The 15,745-nt window shown below is 47.8% G+C and overlaps 1 protein-coding gene across 25 annotated transcripts in view; it reads left to right on the forward strand.

Moving 5' to 3' along the window:
* Positions 1–15,745, forward strand: part of RBFOX1 (RNA binding fox-1 homolog 1) — a 1,935,778-nt gene that overhangs the window by 1,751,293 nt on the left and 168,740 nt on the right. For 23 of the 25 annotated variants that reach the window (XM_081132161.1, XM_081132157.1, XM_081132151.1 and 20 more), the window contains one exon: positions 14,161–14,403. In XM_081132161.1, the coding sequence (XP_080988287.1) occupies positions 14,161–14,403 (243 nt within the window). Of the gene's footprint in view, positions 1–7,283; positions 7,568–14,160; positions 14,404–15,745 lie in introns of those variants that run through there. The other 2 variants (XM_081132159.1, XM_081132149.1) reach the window with 2 other exon arrangements.

Below are 15,745 nucleotides of genomic sequence, written 5' to 3' on the forward strand. Positions count from 1 at the left end.
CCTCCCGCAACAGTACAACCGGCCTTTCCATATATTGTTTTGTCAACGTGTTTCTACACCTGGTTATTTCCCGCTCACCCTCCAGCTCTCAGCTTAGACATCAGTTACCTTCCTCGATAAACAATAGGGGATAGGTGAGCCCCTTTAGGCCTTTCCATTCCTCTTCTCATGGCATATATCTATTGAACTGTAAATTCCTGGTCCGTCCTGTGACTCCTGCCAGCTGTCGCTACCGAGCGACCTGGGGCACATTTATTCTCGACACCACTGTAGCCCCTGAGCTTGCACAGCACCTGCCATCCAGAAGATGTCCAATACTTAGCCTCTGAAACAATTGCCTGGGTATCAAGTTCTTGCCTATTTGAATAGTTCATTGCCCTTGCTTTCTGGCAATCTCTCCTAATTTCATTTCCTCCAAGTCCAAGTATCATTTATTTTATGACAGCCTTTTTTTTTTTTCCTTCCAGTTGGCAAACTATTAGAGGCTAAAACTTATGCAACGCACAATGAAAGACAAGGTCATTTTTTATCATCTTTGCCTGTTGCAGTAACCAGATTAGACATCATTCTACAAGTGAGGCGAATGCAAGCCAACAGACATTTATCATGTCAAACACCTGATTACAAACTACAGCAGGAAAAGAGGGAAATGCTAAAAATGAATACCTCCAGTACCTGCCCTTGAGGAGTTTACCGTCTCCCAAGAGGCCTACGGTAATCATGTGAGGAAACTGCATAATTGAAAATACACTCAAGTGGTTGGTTCTGTAAATCATAATGCGGATGGTGGGTCGCTTCTGCATCTAAACTGTGTCACGTGTCCTCAAGGCCCTGAGGTTGGGTCGGCTGCGTTTAGGCATCCAGCTTTGAGAAGGGACCGAAGATGAAAGAAAAGAAATGTTGATGGGTGGCACTGGGACATAAACTTTCCTGATGGGTAGAAAACTCAGTTTTCATAAAGTGGTATGAGAGGAAATAACTCCGAATCCATCCGCATACAAGATAATGGTATCTCCTTGCACTCATTTGTATCTTTAACGTTTACTTTTCCCTTTGCCAGAACATTTCATTGTCTGTATCATCCCATGGGGAGAGTATGATTCTTCCCAGCAGTGTGACTTACTGCTCCCATTTTTTTAAATCTAGTGGCAGACCTTTGGTGACGTTCAGTGGGATGCTTCACTCAGCAGCATCCACAGTGGAGCCAGTACCTCTCCAGGCTGCCAGGCGCCGTCTGTATGTATAGTGACCTCCTCTCTTACCGAGAAAGGTGCCTCCTATTAAATCTATCCATTTCCTACTTGGGAAGCAGGCAGAGAATCCTCTGGATAGCTGTGATGGAGTAGGGAGCACAGTGATACTAACCCAAATCCTCCCTGCAGGGTCACTGCGAAGGAGCGATCTAAGGGAAGAAAATCCTTCCTCTTCCAGTTGCGGGCCTGGCTAAGCGTAGCCGCGTTAGCAATGGCGCAAGTCATTGAAATGCATCTCGAATATACGTTTGACACCGATGTTGCCCTGGTGGGGATGGTGGGGTGACAGCATTCTTCGCTTCTTTAGGAAATAACTGGCTGTGAAAGGAGATTATGAAAGTGGAAGCCTGCTCAAGACTGAGGGCTTCCTCCACACCCAAGAGGTGGAGACTCCCTTCTGGAATCTAGTTGAAAGTGCGTGCGTCTGTCCCTTCCCTAGGACAACACTTTTTGCAACCACCCATGTGCTCGGCCAGTCGTCTGCTAGCTCATCGACTCTCCTCCCCACACCGCCGTGTTCCCGACAGTGGCGGGCAGCTCCGGCTGTCACTCCGGGAGAGACGGCGATGACCAGGACAATGGTGTCGATGGCACTGTCCTCACAGCGGCTCATCTGCGGCCCTGTCTCCTCCCTGTGCTCACAGCCATGTGGGGTAACGGCCACCCCATGTCCATTTCTGGTTTCGAGAGTAGACTGTGGTTACCCAAGAGGTTAGCTTTCGGAGAAGTTGGAACTTCCTCTGAATTATTTTCAACTCCCTGCCTTGGGGTCAGAATTGGATCGGTACAAATGTGAGCTTCATCTTCCACAGTTAGGGCGACTTCGGGTTATTTTGTTATCCTTTCAAAACCCCCCATCTATAAAATGAAGATAATGATTGTGTCCCCATTATGGGGTGTGAGCTTCGTTGAAGGTGTTATGTTTATAGAACATTTGGGGCAGTGGAAAGCGCGTGTTGAGAGCCCTTTTAGTTATATTACTGTTGTTATCAATAACATAATCACCATCATCATGAATACCACTAATCGCCTTGAGGTCCTGGATCTTGCAATAGCAGGAACAAGACCTCACACCTTCTTGATAATCTCCAACTTTCGCTAGGATACTTCAGAGATTTGTCAGAAAATATTTGGTGATTGAATTGTTCTACTGTAACCCTTAAAAATATCACCCTTCCTCTTAGCCAACAAAGAGATCAATCAGGGCTTACTCGAAAGGACCTCAGCTTTGGAGAAAGACCTGGGATTGCGGTCTGCATCTGCCACTTACTACCTTCAAGACATCTTACTTCCTATTCTGGGAAATGGTTGGGATAAAAATGTCATTAAAACTAACTTCATAAAAAATAATATAAAATCTAACTTCAGGAACTATATCTATAGTGATATATACAGTAGGCTGATCCTTAGAATGAACTCAATCCATAGCCACAGCTCTGGCTATCACTTTTAATTAATAATAAGAAATAACACGGCATCTATAGCTATTTCATGTACAGATAGGCGGAGCCCTGCCTGCATGACTTTCCAACAAGAAGCCCTTCAGTGCAACACTGGGATAGTCCAATGCGGGATATTTTTTCAACAGTGCAGAGCAACCTTGAATGGTTTAACCTTGTTTCTCAGCTCCCTGAGGTGAAGGGTGAGTCAGGATATTTCTTAATGCTAATAGGCATAAAGAGACCAGCTTGGGGATTTGTTTTTCATTCAGGAAAACATTTTGATTATGTGTGTGTGCCACTCTTTAAAATACTTAAGGCAACAGTGATGAGAAAAATAGAGGTTTCTGTCCTCATGGAGTTTACAGTCTAGTTGGAGACAGACATTAAAATATCTGTAATCTCCCCGGCCGGGCGTGGCTCAGCGGTTGAGCATTGATCTAGGATCCAGGCGATCAGGGTTCGATTCTCCATCAGGGCACATGCCTGGGTTGTGGGCTCGATCAATGACTCTCTCATCATTGATGTTTCTATCTCTCTCTCCCTCTTCTTTCCTCCCTCTGAAATCAATAAAGATATATTTAAAAATATATATATATATGTATCTGTAATGTAAACATATATATAACGTCAAAATCAAAATGTGTATAATGTTAAAGTTTAACTAGTGTTTTAAAGGATAAGCCAGGGCCCTCAGAGCTCCTGGGAGGATGGTGAGCGAGACGAGAAAACCCATCTCCTTAAGTGCCCATGCTGGGGTTTGGGAACATCACCTTCTCCAGGGGCTGCTAACTTTCTAAGAGACAAGCACAGTTGTCTCCCTTTGGAAGTATCACCTCATAAGCAACCACATGAAGGCTCCTGACTTGCACAAAGCGCCATAAATATTTAATAGTCACTAACTTTTGAGGAGTTGAGAAAAACAGCCCCTGCGTCGCCTTCTGTGACTCCACATGGAAAGTCAGGCTGGAACACTTGCCGCAAGCCTGCCACCCACTCGGCCAGTTTGCATCTCGGGGGCTGGTGCCTGTCAGCCACAGCAAGAGGGCTTCTGGCCTCTCTCCCTCTGCTTCCCTGTCAAGGCCCGGAAAGCGAAAGGAAACAAATTGCTTTCACTTGAATCTGTGACGGGGATTCTTATTATCTATGCGATTTGTTTGTGTGAATTATGGCCTCAGAGCAACCCCAGCGTTCTTGGTTCAAAACATCCTTTTCTGTAAGCCGGTGCAGTTAGGAAACAAGGGTTTGTGTGTTTACCTAATTGAGGTCAGATATGAACCCACCTACAAGTATTTCAGGATCTAGAGCTTAGGAGCCTGAAGGATTTGGGTAACTTGAACTTACTAGTTGTGTGAGTTTGAGGAAGTAACTGCATCACCCTTGAAAGGGGACTGGCAGTCTGTACCACACTGGGTTCTTGCTAAATGAGGTAGTGTAGGTAGGCCTGCTTTGTTGAAATTTCTATCCTCGGTGCTTAGAGCAATGACTGGTACAAAGTTAGTACTCAAGAAAAGGTTTCTTATAAATCACCATCTTCATCATCATCGCTACCACCACCATCATCACCACCGCCACCATCACCACCACCACCACCATCACCACCACCACCATCATCATCACCGCCACCATCACCACCACCACCACCATCACCATCATCATCACCATCACCATCACCACCACCACCATCACCATCACCACCACCATCATCACCACCACCACCATCACCATCACCACCACCACCATCACCACCACACCATCATCACCGCCATCTATCACCATCTTGATCTTTTTCATCATCATCATCGTTATCATTTCCATCTTGATCTATGAATTCAGTGACAGAAATTCTTCAATAAGTCCAAATTATTCAAGTTATAATTCTGCCACTTAATTAAGTTATGAGATCTCCTGGTGGAAAATATGTTTTCACTTGTTTGGAGCTTCAGTTTTCATATCTTTAAAAGGGACCATAATATCTGTCTCACAGGGGTGGTTGTGAGGATTAAAGTGCCCGGCACAGCACCTGGCTCACAGTCCATGAGAATCCAACACGCTGTCCCTTGTGTTCTCCAGAGGGAACACTTTGCTGAACCAGACTGGGGACTAATTTCATCCCCACAATAGGACGTATGCCCTCGCAGGACTTTCTAGATTACAAAACATTTCTGTAGAGTTTCTCTTCAACCATCACAAGAGACGCATCGGGAAGCAGAACGTATACTATTATTTACATTAACAGATGAGGAAACCGGGGTGCACTGAAGTTGAATGACTTGCCAGTTGCTCCACCCTTATGCTCCTGACTTCCTAACATTTGGTCCCATAGTCACTGCGCTAGGAAAAGATAAGATAATAACAAACACTGCAAATCACCTAGCCTAGTATTTTTAATTTTATTTCTTTTACAGCAATCCATAAAAGATTTTACATTGCAACCCAGTTCATCCAAATAACAGTTTCATGAAACAATACTCTTACTATTCTATTCCATTCTTTTTCAGTGCGGTGTAGTTTATTTCATTTTTTAAGTGCTGGTGTGATCGCCCCCTACATGGGTTTTACACCCCAAGGGGTCACACCTATAGTTTGACTGAAGCAGAAAAATTTCCCTCAGGATTGTTTATCCGAATGACCGGGGTCACCTTTACACAGAGCCCAGATCCCACCCTTGGAGATTTTAAGCCAGTGGGACTGGGGGTTGAGTCCTGGTATCTGATTATTTTATGAGACTACCCCATGTGGTCTGATGGTCCGCTGGCTAAGGATCAGCGTCCTATTGCTTCTGATTGTTTCCACCTGAAATGTTCTTCTCTGTTTAGTGAGGGGGGGGGGGTGTTTATTTGTTTTAGTATTTTCTCCATTACTCCCAAGAACATCCTTCACCAGGGAATTTTTCTGTCTTGGTCTGTCCCTCTTGCTTTTCTAGGAGAAAACAAGACCCCTATAGTTTAGGTTGAAGGACAGAAGGTTGGCTTTTCAGTTATCAGTAAGCACAGGACAAAAGCTTATGGCTCGTGAGAGTGACCGCTGAGTCCACACGTTGGGCTGGAGCTGGGCAAGGAAGGGGCTGTGGTCTTCTGAGGTTGTGCAGTCCGGAGAGGGAGCTGACACGTCCCTGTAAGGAACCTGAGACAGTGCTTATCTAATCCTGCCTGAGCCATATCCCCGCAGCGTGATGTGATTGGAAATGGAATTGGAAAGATGGCACAAATACCATTTATCCAGATTTTCTTTCCAACCCTAGGGAACTGGAATTAAAAAACAAATCACCCAGGAATGACCTGAATTGGTACCCCAGACAGACCAGCAGGAGAGTCGAATTTTTCCAGGCAGCCTCTTCTGCCCTCACCTCTTCCTCTGTTACACAATTTAATTACAAGTTTAATCACTTCAGAAACCCCATCCATCCCCTCCAGGGTAGCAAGAGCTCTCCTTTCCTAGCCAGGCATCTCGGCGATAAGCAGCTGTCCAGGGGAGGGGAGGTGGGACTCTTGAAACATCTCCCTTGACGAGCAAGAAAGATGCGGCCAAATAAAAACTGAAACTGTTTTGACATTTCACTCTGGTTGTTGTACTTTTAATAATAATGGAAGAACAAAGTATTGGTAGCTTTAAATAAAGAGGCAGCATTTGGCATTGAGATCACTGAGGATGTTTTGTACTAGGTTTTATTTTTGCTCATTGAGAGAGAAGAAAAAACAATGAGCTCGGTAGGGAGAGACAAAAGTTTAAGAAGAGGAGAGAGCAGGACCCCTGTACGTCTCCTTCATGGCATTTTATCAGGACTGGGGCTTGTGGTCGTCTGTGGGCACCTTTCTTGGGAGCCTGCTGTCTCTCTTGACTGTATATCTCATAGGGACCAAGATGGTCTTGAACTTGGCCCATCATTTTATTGAATGTAATGAGTGAATGTGGATATAGAGTGATACTATGAGCCAGGCCCCTGTGTCTGTTTTGCTGTGATTTTTTTTTCTGATCCTCACAATCACCCCATGAAGTCGCTCATCACTATCTCCATTAAACATAAGAAACAAAAACTGGAGCCCAGTTTATCGCCACAGCTCGCCCAGGTCACACAGCGGGTTTGCAGAGGAGCTGGGTCTCCAAGCCCTCCACACGACTGTCAGTGGCAGGTGCTAAGGCCGCTTCCCAAGTAATCCTGCAGCTCGGTTATAAATTCCTGCCCAGCGGTCTCACGGTATTTTTGTCACTTTACCTCTAGCCGTCCCTTTGTCTCTCTGAGCTCTTGTTTCAGCCCTCCTCTGTCTCCCCTCGCTACCCCGACGTGCCCCCCTCCTAAAAATCGAAAACCAAATGGGACAGCAGCAAGCTCCCCCGTGGCTTCTGTAACTCTGCATGCCGTCTCTTTAGCTTAGCGACGAAAAGTGCCAGCTCGGGGCCATGCATAGGCCAGCATTTCTAATGCTTTTTAAACAGCTATTCGTGCAGCGAGTGCCGGGCGCTGTGGCGGGTGTGTCCGTGGGTATTGTTTCCCTCCTGGGCGCTGTGGCGGGTGTGTCCGTGGGTATTGTTTCCCTCCTGCACGCCGGGATCTCTGCTCGCTCGCTCGGCTCCGCTCGGCGTGCGCTCTGAAGCCGAGCGGGAGCCACGGGAGGAGCGAGCGGTGATTGATGGGCCGGCCCCGCTGGCGGAAAGCGGCCCATCTGGGCTTGGTTTGGGGAGCAGTCAGATGTTGAGGGGGAGGTCAGCCGGGCGGCTTCAGCTCCCCCTCCCGCACACCCGGGCCGTCCCCACCCCGGCAGCGCGCACACCCCGGCGCCGAGCTGAGGCTCGCTCTGAGCAGCTGCTCTGAGCGCTGGGTCTAGGACAGCTGCTAAGTTTATGGAGGAAAAAGCGAGCAGGATGGTGCGGCAGGTATATTTTTTTTCCCGTTTTATTTTTTCCCCTCGCAATTGTGATTTGCCTTAAGCTGCAGTCTGTCCTTGCGGTCGAGCCTCTGTCGCTCTCTGCGACGCCCGGTCTGCGCCTTGAATCGCGCCGGGTGGAGGAGAGGATTTCAGCCGCGAGTATGTGTGTGTCGGCTGCCTGTCTGCTTGCTGGGTGGCACTGAGCTGGCCTGAGACCTAGCAGGTGACCGGTGTAATTCTGCATATCTCTGCTTTGTTTCAGTGCCCCCCCGGGGGCACATGCAACTTCTTTTATTTGGGCGCTGGAGGTGTTCTCTGAATAGGCGAGATTCCTTGCCAGAGAAGTAGAACAGACCAGCCACTAAACTGAAGGGAAACAAACTGTCAGCCAGGCTGGAGCCCGTGGGCAACCAGGAGTGGAGAGTGCCCTCCAGCGAGTCTCAGTGGCCGGGGTCCCGCGGTGGAGCGGCTGCTTTCCTTGGCTGCCTGGACAGATGCAAGGAGCTGCTTCATTAGGGCTGTGCATGTCTTCATTAGAAGGGCTGCGTTGAGGCCAGAAGAGGGTTTTCAGGGCAAGATGCGGGCTGGAAACAAATGAATTCCAGGAGCAAAAGGGGAGAAGGTGTCCAGGAAGTTTGACTGTTAAAGCTGGGGAAACGCACACGCTCACACACAGGAAAACCCTTTCATTATTTTACAGTCCGTCTAGGCAGCTATGAAAACAGCCACTCCCCCCCCCGCGACCCCCCCCCACGGAAAGTCAGGCAGCCACATTGAAAAGAATGAACCCCTTCCGTGCCCAGCCACGTACAAGCGATTTCTCGGTGGAAATGTGGTTTGCATTAGATGTTGAGCCAAAATATTTTGCCAAGTCCAATGGGCTGCCACCTTTTGTTCTCTTAGGAGTTTTCTAAAACTACTCTATTAAAGCATCCAGGGCAATGAATGGGAGAAGAGGGATATCTGGGGGTGGGGATTGGGGGGTCCTGTTTGGTTTTCTGACTCCGTCTCCTGAGCCCACCTGGGAGAGAAGGTGAAGCGCAAGGATGTCTCGGTGACCAGGGAGTTTCTCCACGCGACTGAGGAACGGCCCTCTGAACGCCTGCCCGCAACAGAGCCGACACACTGTGCTAATAGACAGATTACGGTGTTTGTCTTAAAATAGCAATAATATCCTGGCTATTTCATGCTTCAGTAAAATATTTAAATTGAAATGGCTTTTTTTTTTTTTTTTTTTGCTTTGGTGAACCAGACTTGGTTGCATTTTAATATCCCTTTGCTCTCAGTAACTGGAGGTCCCACATCATCTGGCCGTTGATGAGTTGCTCTAATTGAGGTTTGGTATGTGAGGACAAGGGAGTTTCTTCTAAATTTATCCTAAATGATGCTCTTTACTTCAAGTTTCTACCTGGTCCTTCAGGAGCATTATTGGGTTTTAAAATATCAGGTGCAGGCTCCTCCCTCTTTTTGTGTATTTAGCAGCAACCTAAGAAAGTGCAGGCACTGAAAATTAGATGTCAGGTTGGCAAGGTCTCTTGAAGCACTTGGTCGGTGAGGTGGGGGGATACGTGCAAATCAGAATCACCCTCCCCGTCAACTCAGGACCCCCACCAGCACCCTGACTCTGCAAATACCAAATCTCTGTGATTGTTTCGCTTATTTAGGGAAAGGCGGGGGGTTGGCATTGGAGGAGAAGAGGGAAGGCAGCTCTGCAAATGAGGGAATGTCTAGCCAGAATGCGCCAAATAATTTTGCTCGTCACTGTCACCTACATGAAGTTGGCTTCAGCTTTCAACCTGTTCATGTGCCCATGGTTTGCCCTGACCTGGAATGGAAAAGGTGCCCTTAATATGAGTGTATTTTTCCAGAACACACATCTCAGCCATGCCAAGAATCCAGGAACATCACTGGGGAGGAAAGAAAGGCATCCCTGAAGCCATTTGAAGGTGAAAAATAATTCCATGGGAGGTAGAATGATCTTAATTAAATATTAGCTGTAATTAGCCCAAAGTGCAAAGGGTGGGAATATTAATTAGGGTCTCCCTGGAACTGCTGTCGGTGTTAATAAGTAACTGTGGGGGGTCCCACCAACATCTGTTTGAGAGCTCCAGGAACAGGAGAACAATCAGAGCCCTGTCAACCTGAATGTACCTGCATGTGCCTTGGTGACCACAGACATGGTCCCAGCACTTGGTTTACCAGATGCCACAGGTTTGGTAGAGGTGATGGTTTGTCCTGGCTCCAGGGGTGCCCCCAGCTGGGCCATGCTTTTCCTAAGGTGACCTTGGCGCCTTCTGAATCAAAGCCTTGGGATTGAGATGGCAGAAGTTATCCGGGTTGGAGCTCTAACATTTGGTCTGGCTGATGGAACACTGGCATCTTTGAATTAAATTCCTCAGCACCTGACTTCCCTGCAGGGTATAACACACCACCAGGTCATGAGGCCACGGTGTGTGTGTGACAGAGAGAGGCCTATTTATTTAAAAACAGGAATGAACCTCCCCACCAGGTGATAGTGCTGCCAATGAGAGGCACCTAGGTGCAGGATAGCGTGACCTCTAGTTCAGCTCCTGGCTTCCCAAAGAGCTACCTGTGGCTCTGACTTGTGAACTTGTTTACCAGTTCTGTGTTGCAATATACTTAACAATAAAATCAAGTGGGGTTAGAGATGCAGTGCATGCCAGGCATGGATTCTAGACATCCTCATGATTAACATTTAGGGCCGAATAATCCTTGGTGGTGGGACTGGCCTGTGCGTTGTAAGATGTTAGCAACATCCCTGGTCTCCACACATGAGATGCCAGTAGCAACCCTTCTCCCAAGTTGTGATAAACAAAAATGTCTCTAGTCATTGCCAAACGTCCCTTGGGAGATAATTTCCTCTGTGTAATAACTGATATGAAGCACCCAGCACCCATTGGCCTGAAGGAGACGTCACTCAGTTTGTGTTCTGAGCACATTGCTGAAGTGAAGGAGATGCCTTTCAAGTGGAGCCCAGGAGCCTGAGGCCATCACAGATCTTCCCCTTCCTAAGCCCACTTGTGCTGGGTTTCAAGCCTACATGTGTACATGTTTACAACTCAGAGAGCTTGTGATGAAAGCAAGTTTGAAAAAACATTCCCACTCACCCTTCTGCACCATCCTCAGCACAGGCCATCTCCAAGTCTCGCTGAGCCATCCTTCCTTGGTTCAGAGAGAATGCGCCCCTTTTCTCTCTCTGCTTTATTGCAGCTTTATTTTCCACCCTATTTATGCAAGCCCGGCTTCTGAATTGGCATGGGCCTATTTAATGATATTCTGTCACAGAGAGTAGAAAACTTTTTTTGCAAAGAGTCATATAGTTAAATTGTTTAGGCTTTGGGGGCCATAAGGTATCTGTCTGAATGACCCAACTCTGCCACCATGGCACAGTGAATGTGGCTGTGCCCTAATAAAACTTTATTTACGCAAACAAGGAGTGGGCCAGAATTTCCCCATGGGTCATTTGCAACTCCTCACCTTCTATCCCCCCAACTACCTCCCATTGCCAAATTAAACTTTACAGAGCCCAGAGTTCATTAGTTAAGGTGCATCCACTTAGCAAACCTTTGTAAATTCCTAATTTGCAGCTAGCATGCTGGAGATGGAATAGAGACTGTGATAGTCTTCTGCCTCCACGATGCTAACAAACAAACAGGCAATAGCAGGACTTGAGATTATGTGAGATGTGGCCACAAGCTTCAGGGAGTATAGAAGGCAGGAAATTGGTGAGGTTTAAGTGTCAATGAAGACTTGCTGGAGGAGAGCTCTTGATCTGGGACCTGAAAGACAAGTAGAGACTAGCCAGGCTAGGGAGCAGAGGAAGGCTTTCCTCACAGAGGGGCAGCGAAAGGGAAGACTTGATGGTGTTGCAAAGATGGAGCGACCACGGACTTCCTGAGGCCAGGCCCTTCTTTCTCTGAAACAGAGAGAGCTCAGGTCCCAGCAGAGAGCCCGAGCAGTTTTGCTGGAGCCTGTGGGACTGGGTCACTGTTCCTGAGACCACTCTGCGGTGAGGGAGGGCCATGTGGGCAGTCTCCCATGAAGGTGTTTTCCGCTGGAGGTGGTGGAGAGAATCTTTGTCCTTAGGGACCATGTCGCTCTACCATTGTTCCTGCCATTTCCTTATGCCCCCATATAAGACCACATCTGGAGTTCTCATAAGTGTTTCTTTCAATTCAGAGATGAGCCGGTGGAAGGGAGGGCAGGCTGAAACAGACCTTGGGGCAGAAGTAGAATCTGTCACAGTTAATTTCTCTTTGGAGGATTCTCAAGGTCCTATAGTTTCTGGGACTTCTCCTCAGCCAGAAAGAAGTGGCCTCCATATGGAATGTCTGTGCACAAGGATATGTTCCTTGCATGGCCCTGTAGAAGAAAAGGGTGCTACTTGGCTCATAAACAGCAGCATGTTTTGTTTTTGATTTTGTGTGTGTGTGTGTGTGTGTGTGTGTGTGTGTATTAAGACCCTTTTGGTTGTAAGTAACAGAAAATTAGCTCAAATAAAATAAGGCAGTTACTGATTTGAGGGGCTAAAACAAGCAGTGGCATTACTAACTGCAGGTAAAGCTAGATCCAAGACTTCAGACAATGTCACGGGACTCAGTCGATCTGTTTCTCAATTTCTGGGCTTCCAGGCAGACCCTCTTCAAGAGACAGCTCTTGGCAGCTCAAGGTTTACAGTAGTTTTACAGCTGCCAATGACCGTTGAAAGAGAACTTCCTCCCAAAACTCTGGCGAAGTCTCAGGATTAAGCCTCATTGGAGTCACTAGGGCTTAACTCTAGGGTTTAGATAGCTGGGCATGAACCCACATCCCTGCGGCTGTGCGAGTGGAACCCCTTGACTAGTCAGGCCGATTTGTGACTCTATCTATGGGTCACGGAGGCAGGGCTCAGCCACACCTGCACTAGGCTGAGGGGGGAAGTATCCCCCAAAAGGAAGCAGGGCATTTTCCTTGAGGAAAAGTGAACCCTGAGCGAAGGTGACAATAAATGGCCTCAGGTTTGCTAAGGATGGACAGGGTTAACTTCCCATGCATAGTGATTCAGCCACCGCACAGAAAGACCCCGCTCAGCCCCAAATGCTGCGAAAACATGTTAGAAAGAAGTGGCTTTGCATTTCTGCTTCCCGTGGCCCAGACATTTGGAGAAATTACTCCGGGGGAGGAAAAGGCCTGATGGGAATGTTTCCACTTGTAAATTGTTTTAAACTTAGCCTAAGCTCCGTTCTCTTCAGTGTGTCATCCTGAGCATTCTAATTACGGTCCCCTCTAAACAAATGAGCCAGCTCTGTGAGCGGCTGTGAGAATAAATTTCTCTTCCCCTGTATGTCACAATGTTTCGGCTGCGCTCAAGTTGCTTTCACCCAAGAGGTTCTTGGATGTTGGTGGTGAGGACGGAGGAGATGGGAGCGATTCTGACATTGCTGCCCTGCGATCATTATATGAGGGCTGAAGTCACCTCTAATTGACCACACACAATAGGAGAGGCAGCTACTTGGTCTGCTTAATTGCTAATGTGTTTTTTTTTGTCCCTTCATCCTGTCTCTATCTGACTGTGTGATCCCATCTCTTGAGACCGTGGAGAATTCAGGCCTCTGGATTGCCGTTTCAGCTGCTGCTGTTGGGGTGTGTGTGTGTGTGTGTGTGTGTGTGTGCGCGCGCAGGGTAGTAGAGTTACAGGGGACGGGGGTGGAGGTGGAGAGAGAGAGAGGTTTCCTGAAATGGAAGCATTTGAATTCAGGGTGTGCTTTTTTTTTTTTTTTTTTTAATTCTTTTGACTTGCTGTAATTATCACACTGCATGTTTTGCTAGATCTGAAGGGCGAATTGTTATATAATACTCTGTGCTTATAAAAAATAAGGCAGGGGGTGGGGGAGGCACTGACTAATGAGGCTGAGCTAAGTCCAGCACTTTGCAGAGATACTTAAAATGGGGATATCACAGAGTGCCATCTTTGTCCAAATTAGGCCCTGAATTTTCATTGGCTGCTTCATATTGGCCCTAGGAACATCTCACACACACACACACACACACACACACACACAGTGGTCATTAACAAGACCCCCTCCCATCTCATTATGTGAGCCAAGACACATAAAACTTTGATTAAATTCAAACGCTCAGATGAACTGTCTCTCCTCTCAAGAACACGCATGTTCAATTTAATTTCTCTTGGCATTTTAAGTATCAAAGCAAGACTCTAGTGTCACTGGAGACAACTACACGTTCACATGTGCCCAAATGGGGAATGAAAGAAGGAAGATCTGCCAGGCAAACCCTGCGCAGTGGAACGCAGACCCCTCCCAGTGTGTGGCTGCGGGGCTGGATCACTTGGGGAAAGTGACTTCCCCTCTCGCAGCCTCGGTTTTTGCACCTGTATAATGGGTCACATAAATGGTGGTTCTTGCTTCCTCGGAGCGTCTCGTGAAGATTACCGGGGATGCTCGGGTCTCGGGGTCTCGGGCTCTCGGCCCAGGGCTCGCACCCAACACGCAGTGTCCGGGTCGCCGCGGTCCCTGGGCCTGGGGAAGGGTTCTGCCCGCGTCACTCACGGTTGTCTTCTCTCCACCTCTGCTTTTTCAGGGTAATCAGGAAGCAGCCGCTGCCCCTGACACAATGGCTCAGCCTTACGCTTCGGCCCAGTTCGCTCCCCCCCAGAATGGCATCCCCGCGGAATACACGGCCCCTCACCCCCACCCTGCGCCAGAGTACACGGGCCAGACCCCCGTCCCCGAGCACACGTTAAACCTGTACCCTCCCGCGCAGTCACACTCGGAGCAGAGCGCCGCGGACACCAGCGCGCAGACCGTCTCGGGCACCGCCACAGTAAGTGCGCTGCGGCGCGGGGCCCCGGGGTTCTGGGGGTGGCGGCCAGGGCGCCCCAGCCGAGCGGCCTGCCCGCAAGGCAGCCCCTAGACGGGGCCTTGTCATCCCATCTCTGCCAGGTTCACCTCGTCCGCAGGCACCCTCTCCTATTACTGAAACGCACACGTTTTTCGTTAACTTCATTTATTTATGAAGGGACGCTTTCATCTGCTTTTTGTTCCTACACTTTTGTCTTTTCCGTAACTGTGTCGTCTCAACGGAATCATACATGATGTAACCTTTTAAAAATGGTTTTGTGGAGATATCATTTACAATACCGTAAAATACACCCATGTTAGCTGTGCAATTCAGATTTTTGTGCATTTTGAGTCTTGCAATCATCACCACTGCCTAATGCTGAAATATTTCCATCGCCCCAAACAAATCTTGTGCCCATTTGCGGCCACCCTGCGTTTCGGCACCTGCCCCCCTGAACTTAGCTTCGTGCATGAGAGGTTCATCCTTGGTTTTGTCTGTGTCCCTGCTTCTTCCATTTTGTTGCTGGGCCCTGGGGTGTGGAGGCCTGAACTGCGAAGAGGTGGCAGGAGAGAATTTTGCAGAGCAGTGAAACTTTCTGTACTTTGACGGTGGTGATTACACGGCTCTATGCACCCAAAAGAGTCAATTGTGTTGCAGGGGGACGGGTTTAATGGGTTAAAAACATGTAAGCAAACATTTTAACCCTATCGTCAATGAAAACGAATGTTATTGACTGTGAATCGAAGGTAATCCTAAACAAAAATAATTTTCAAAATGAGACTGCCTGTTTGTGAATGACCTAAGATAGCCATGCACACCAGAAGACGACTGTGTGCATCTGTGAAACCTGGTTCTGCAGAATCCTCCAGAAGCTTGGGCTCGCCCAGGCTCTAGTCTAGAACATGTTGTAAGTGCAAGGCAACTGTGCCTCTTTCTCCTGCCCCTAGGCCTGTGGAAAACCAGTATTGGCCAATAAGTTTGTTGTTTGAAAGCATAATATATTTCTCTTGTAACTGAAAACAACCAATGACTAACTTTGATATCTGGTACCTAACCTGGGGGTTAGATTTGGAAAATAATATACATTCTAAAATTTTCTATTGCTTAGCCCCCTTTTTATTGTTGTACAAAACGTAATCGCTAGCATTTTAACTATTTTAATGTGCACCATTCAGTGGCATTAAGTACATTCACAGAGTAGTGCAACCATCCCTGTTGTCCAGCCCAAGGTTTTCCTCACCCAAAGGAAGCCCTGTGCCTCTCAGGGAGACCTCTCTATTCTGCCTTCCCCCCGCCCTGGCAACCACGCACCTGCTTTCTGTCT

The sequence above is a fragment of the Miniopterus schreibersii genome (genome assembly GCF_964146895.1).
Source record: "Miniopterus schreibersii genome assembly, chromosome: 3".
Classification (NCBI taxonomy): Eukaryota; Metazoa; Chordata; class Mammalia; order Chiroptera; family Miniopteridae; genus Miniopterus; species Miniopterus schreibersii.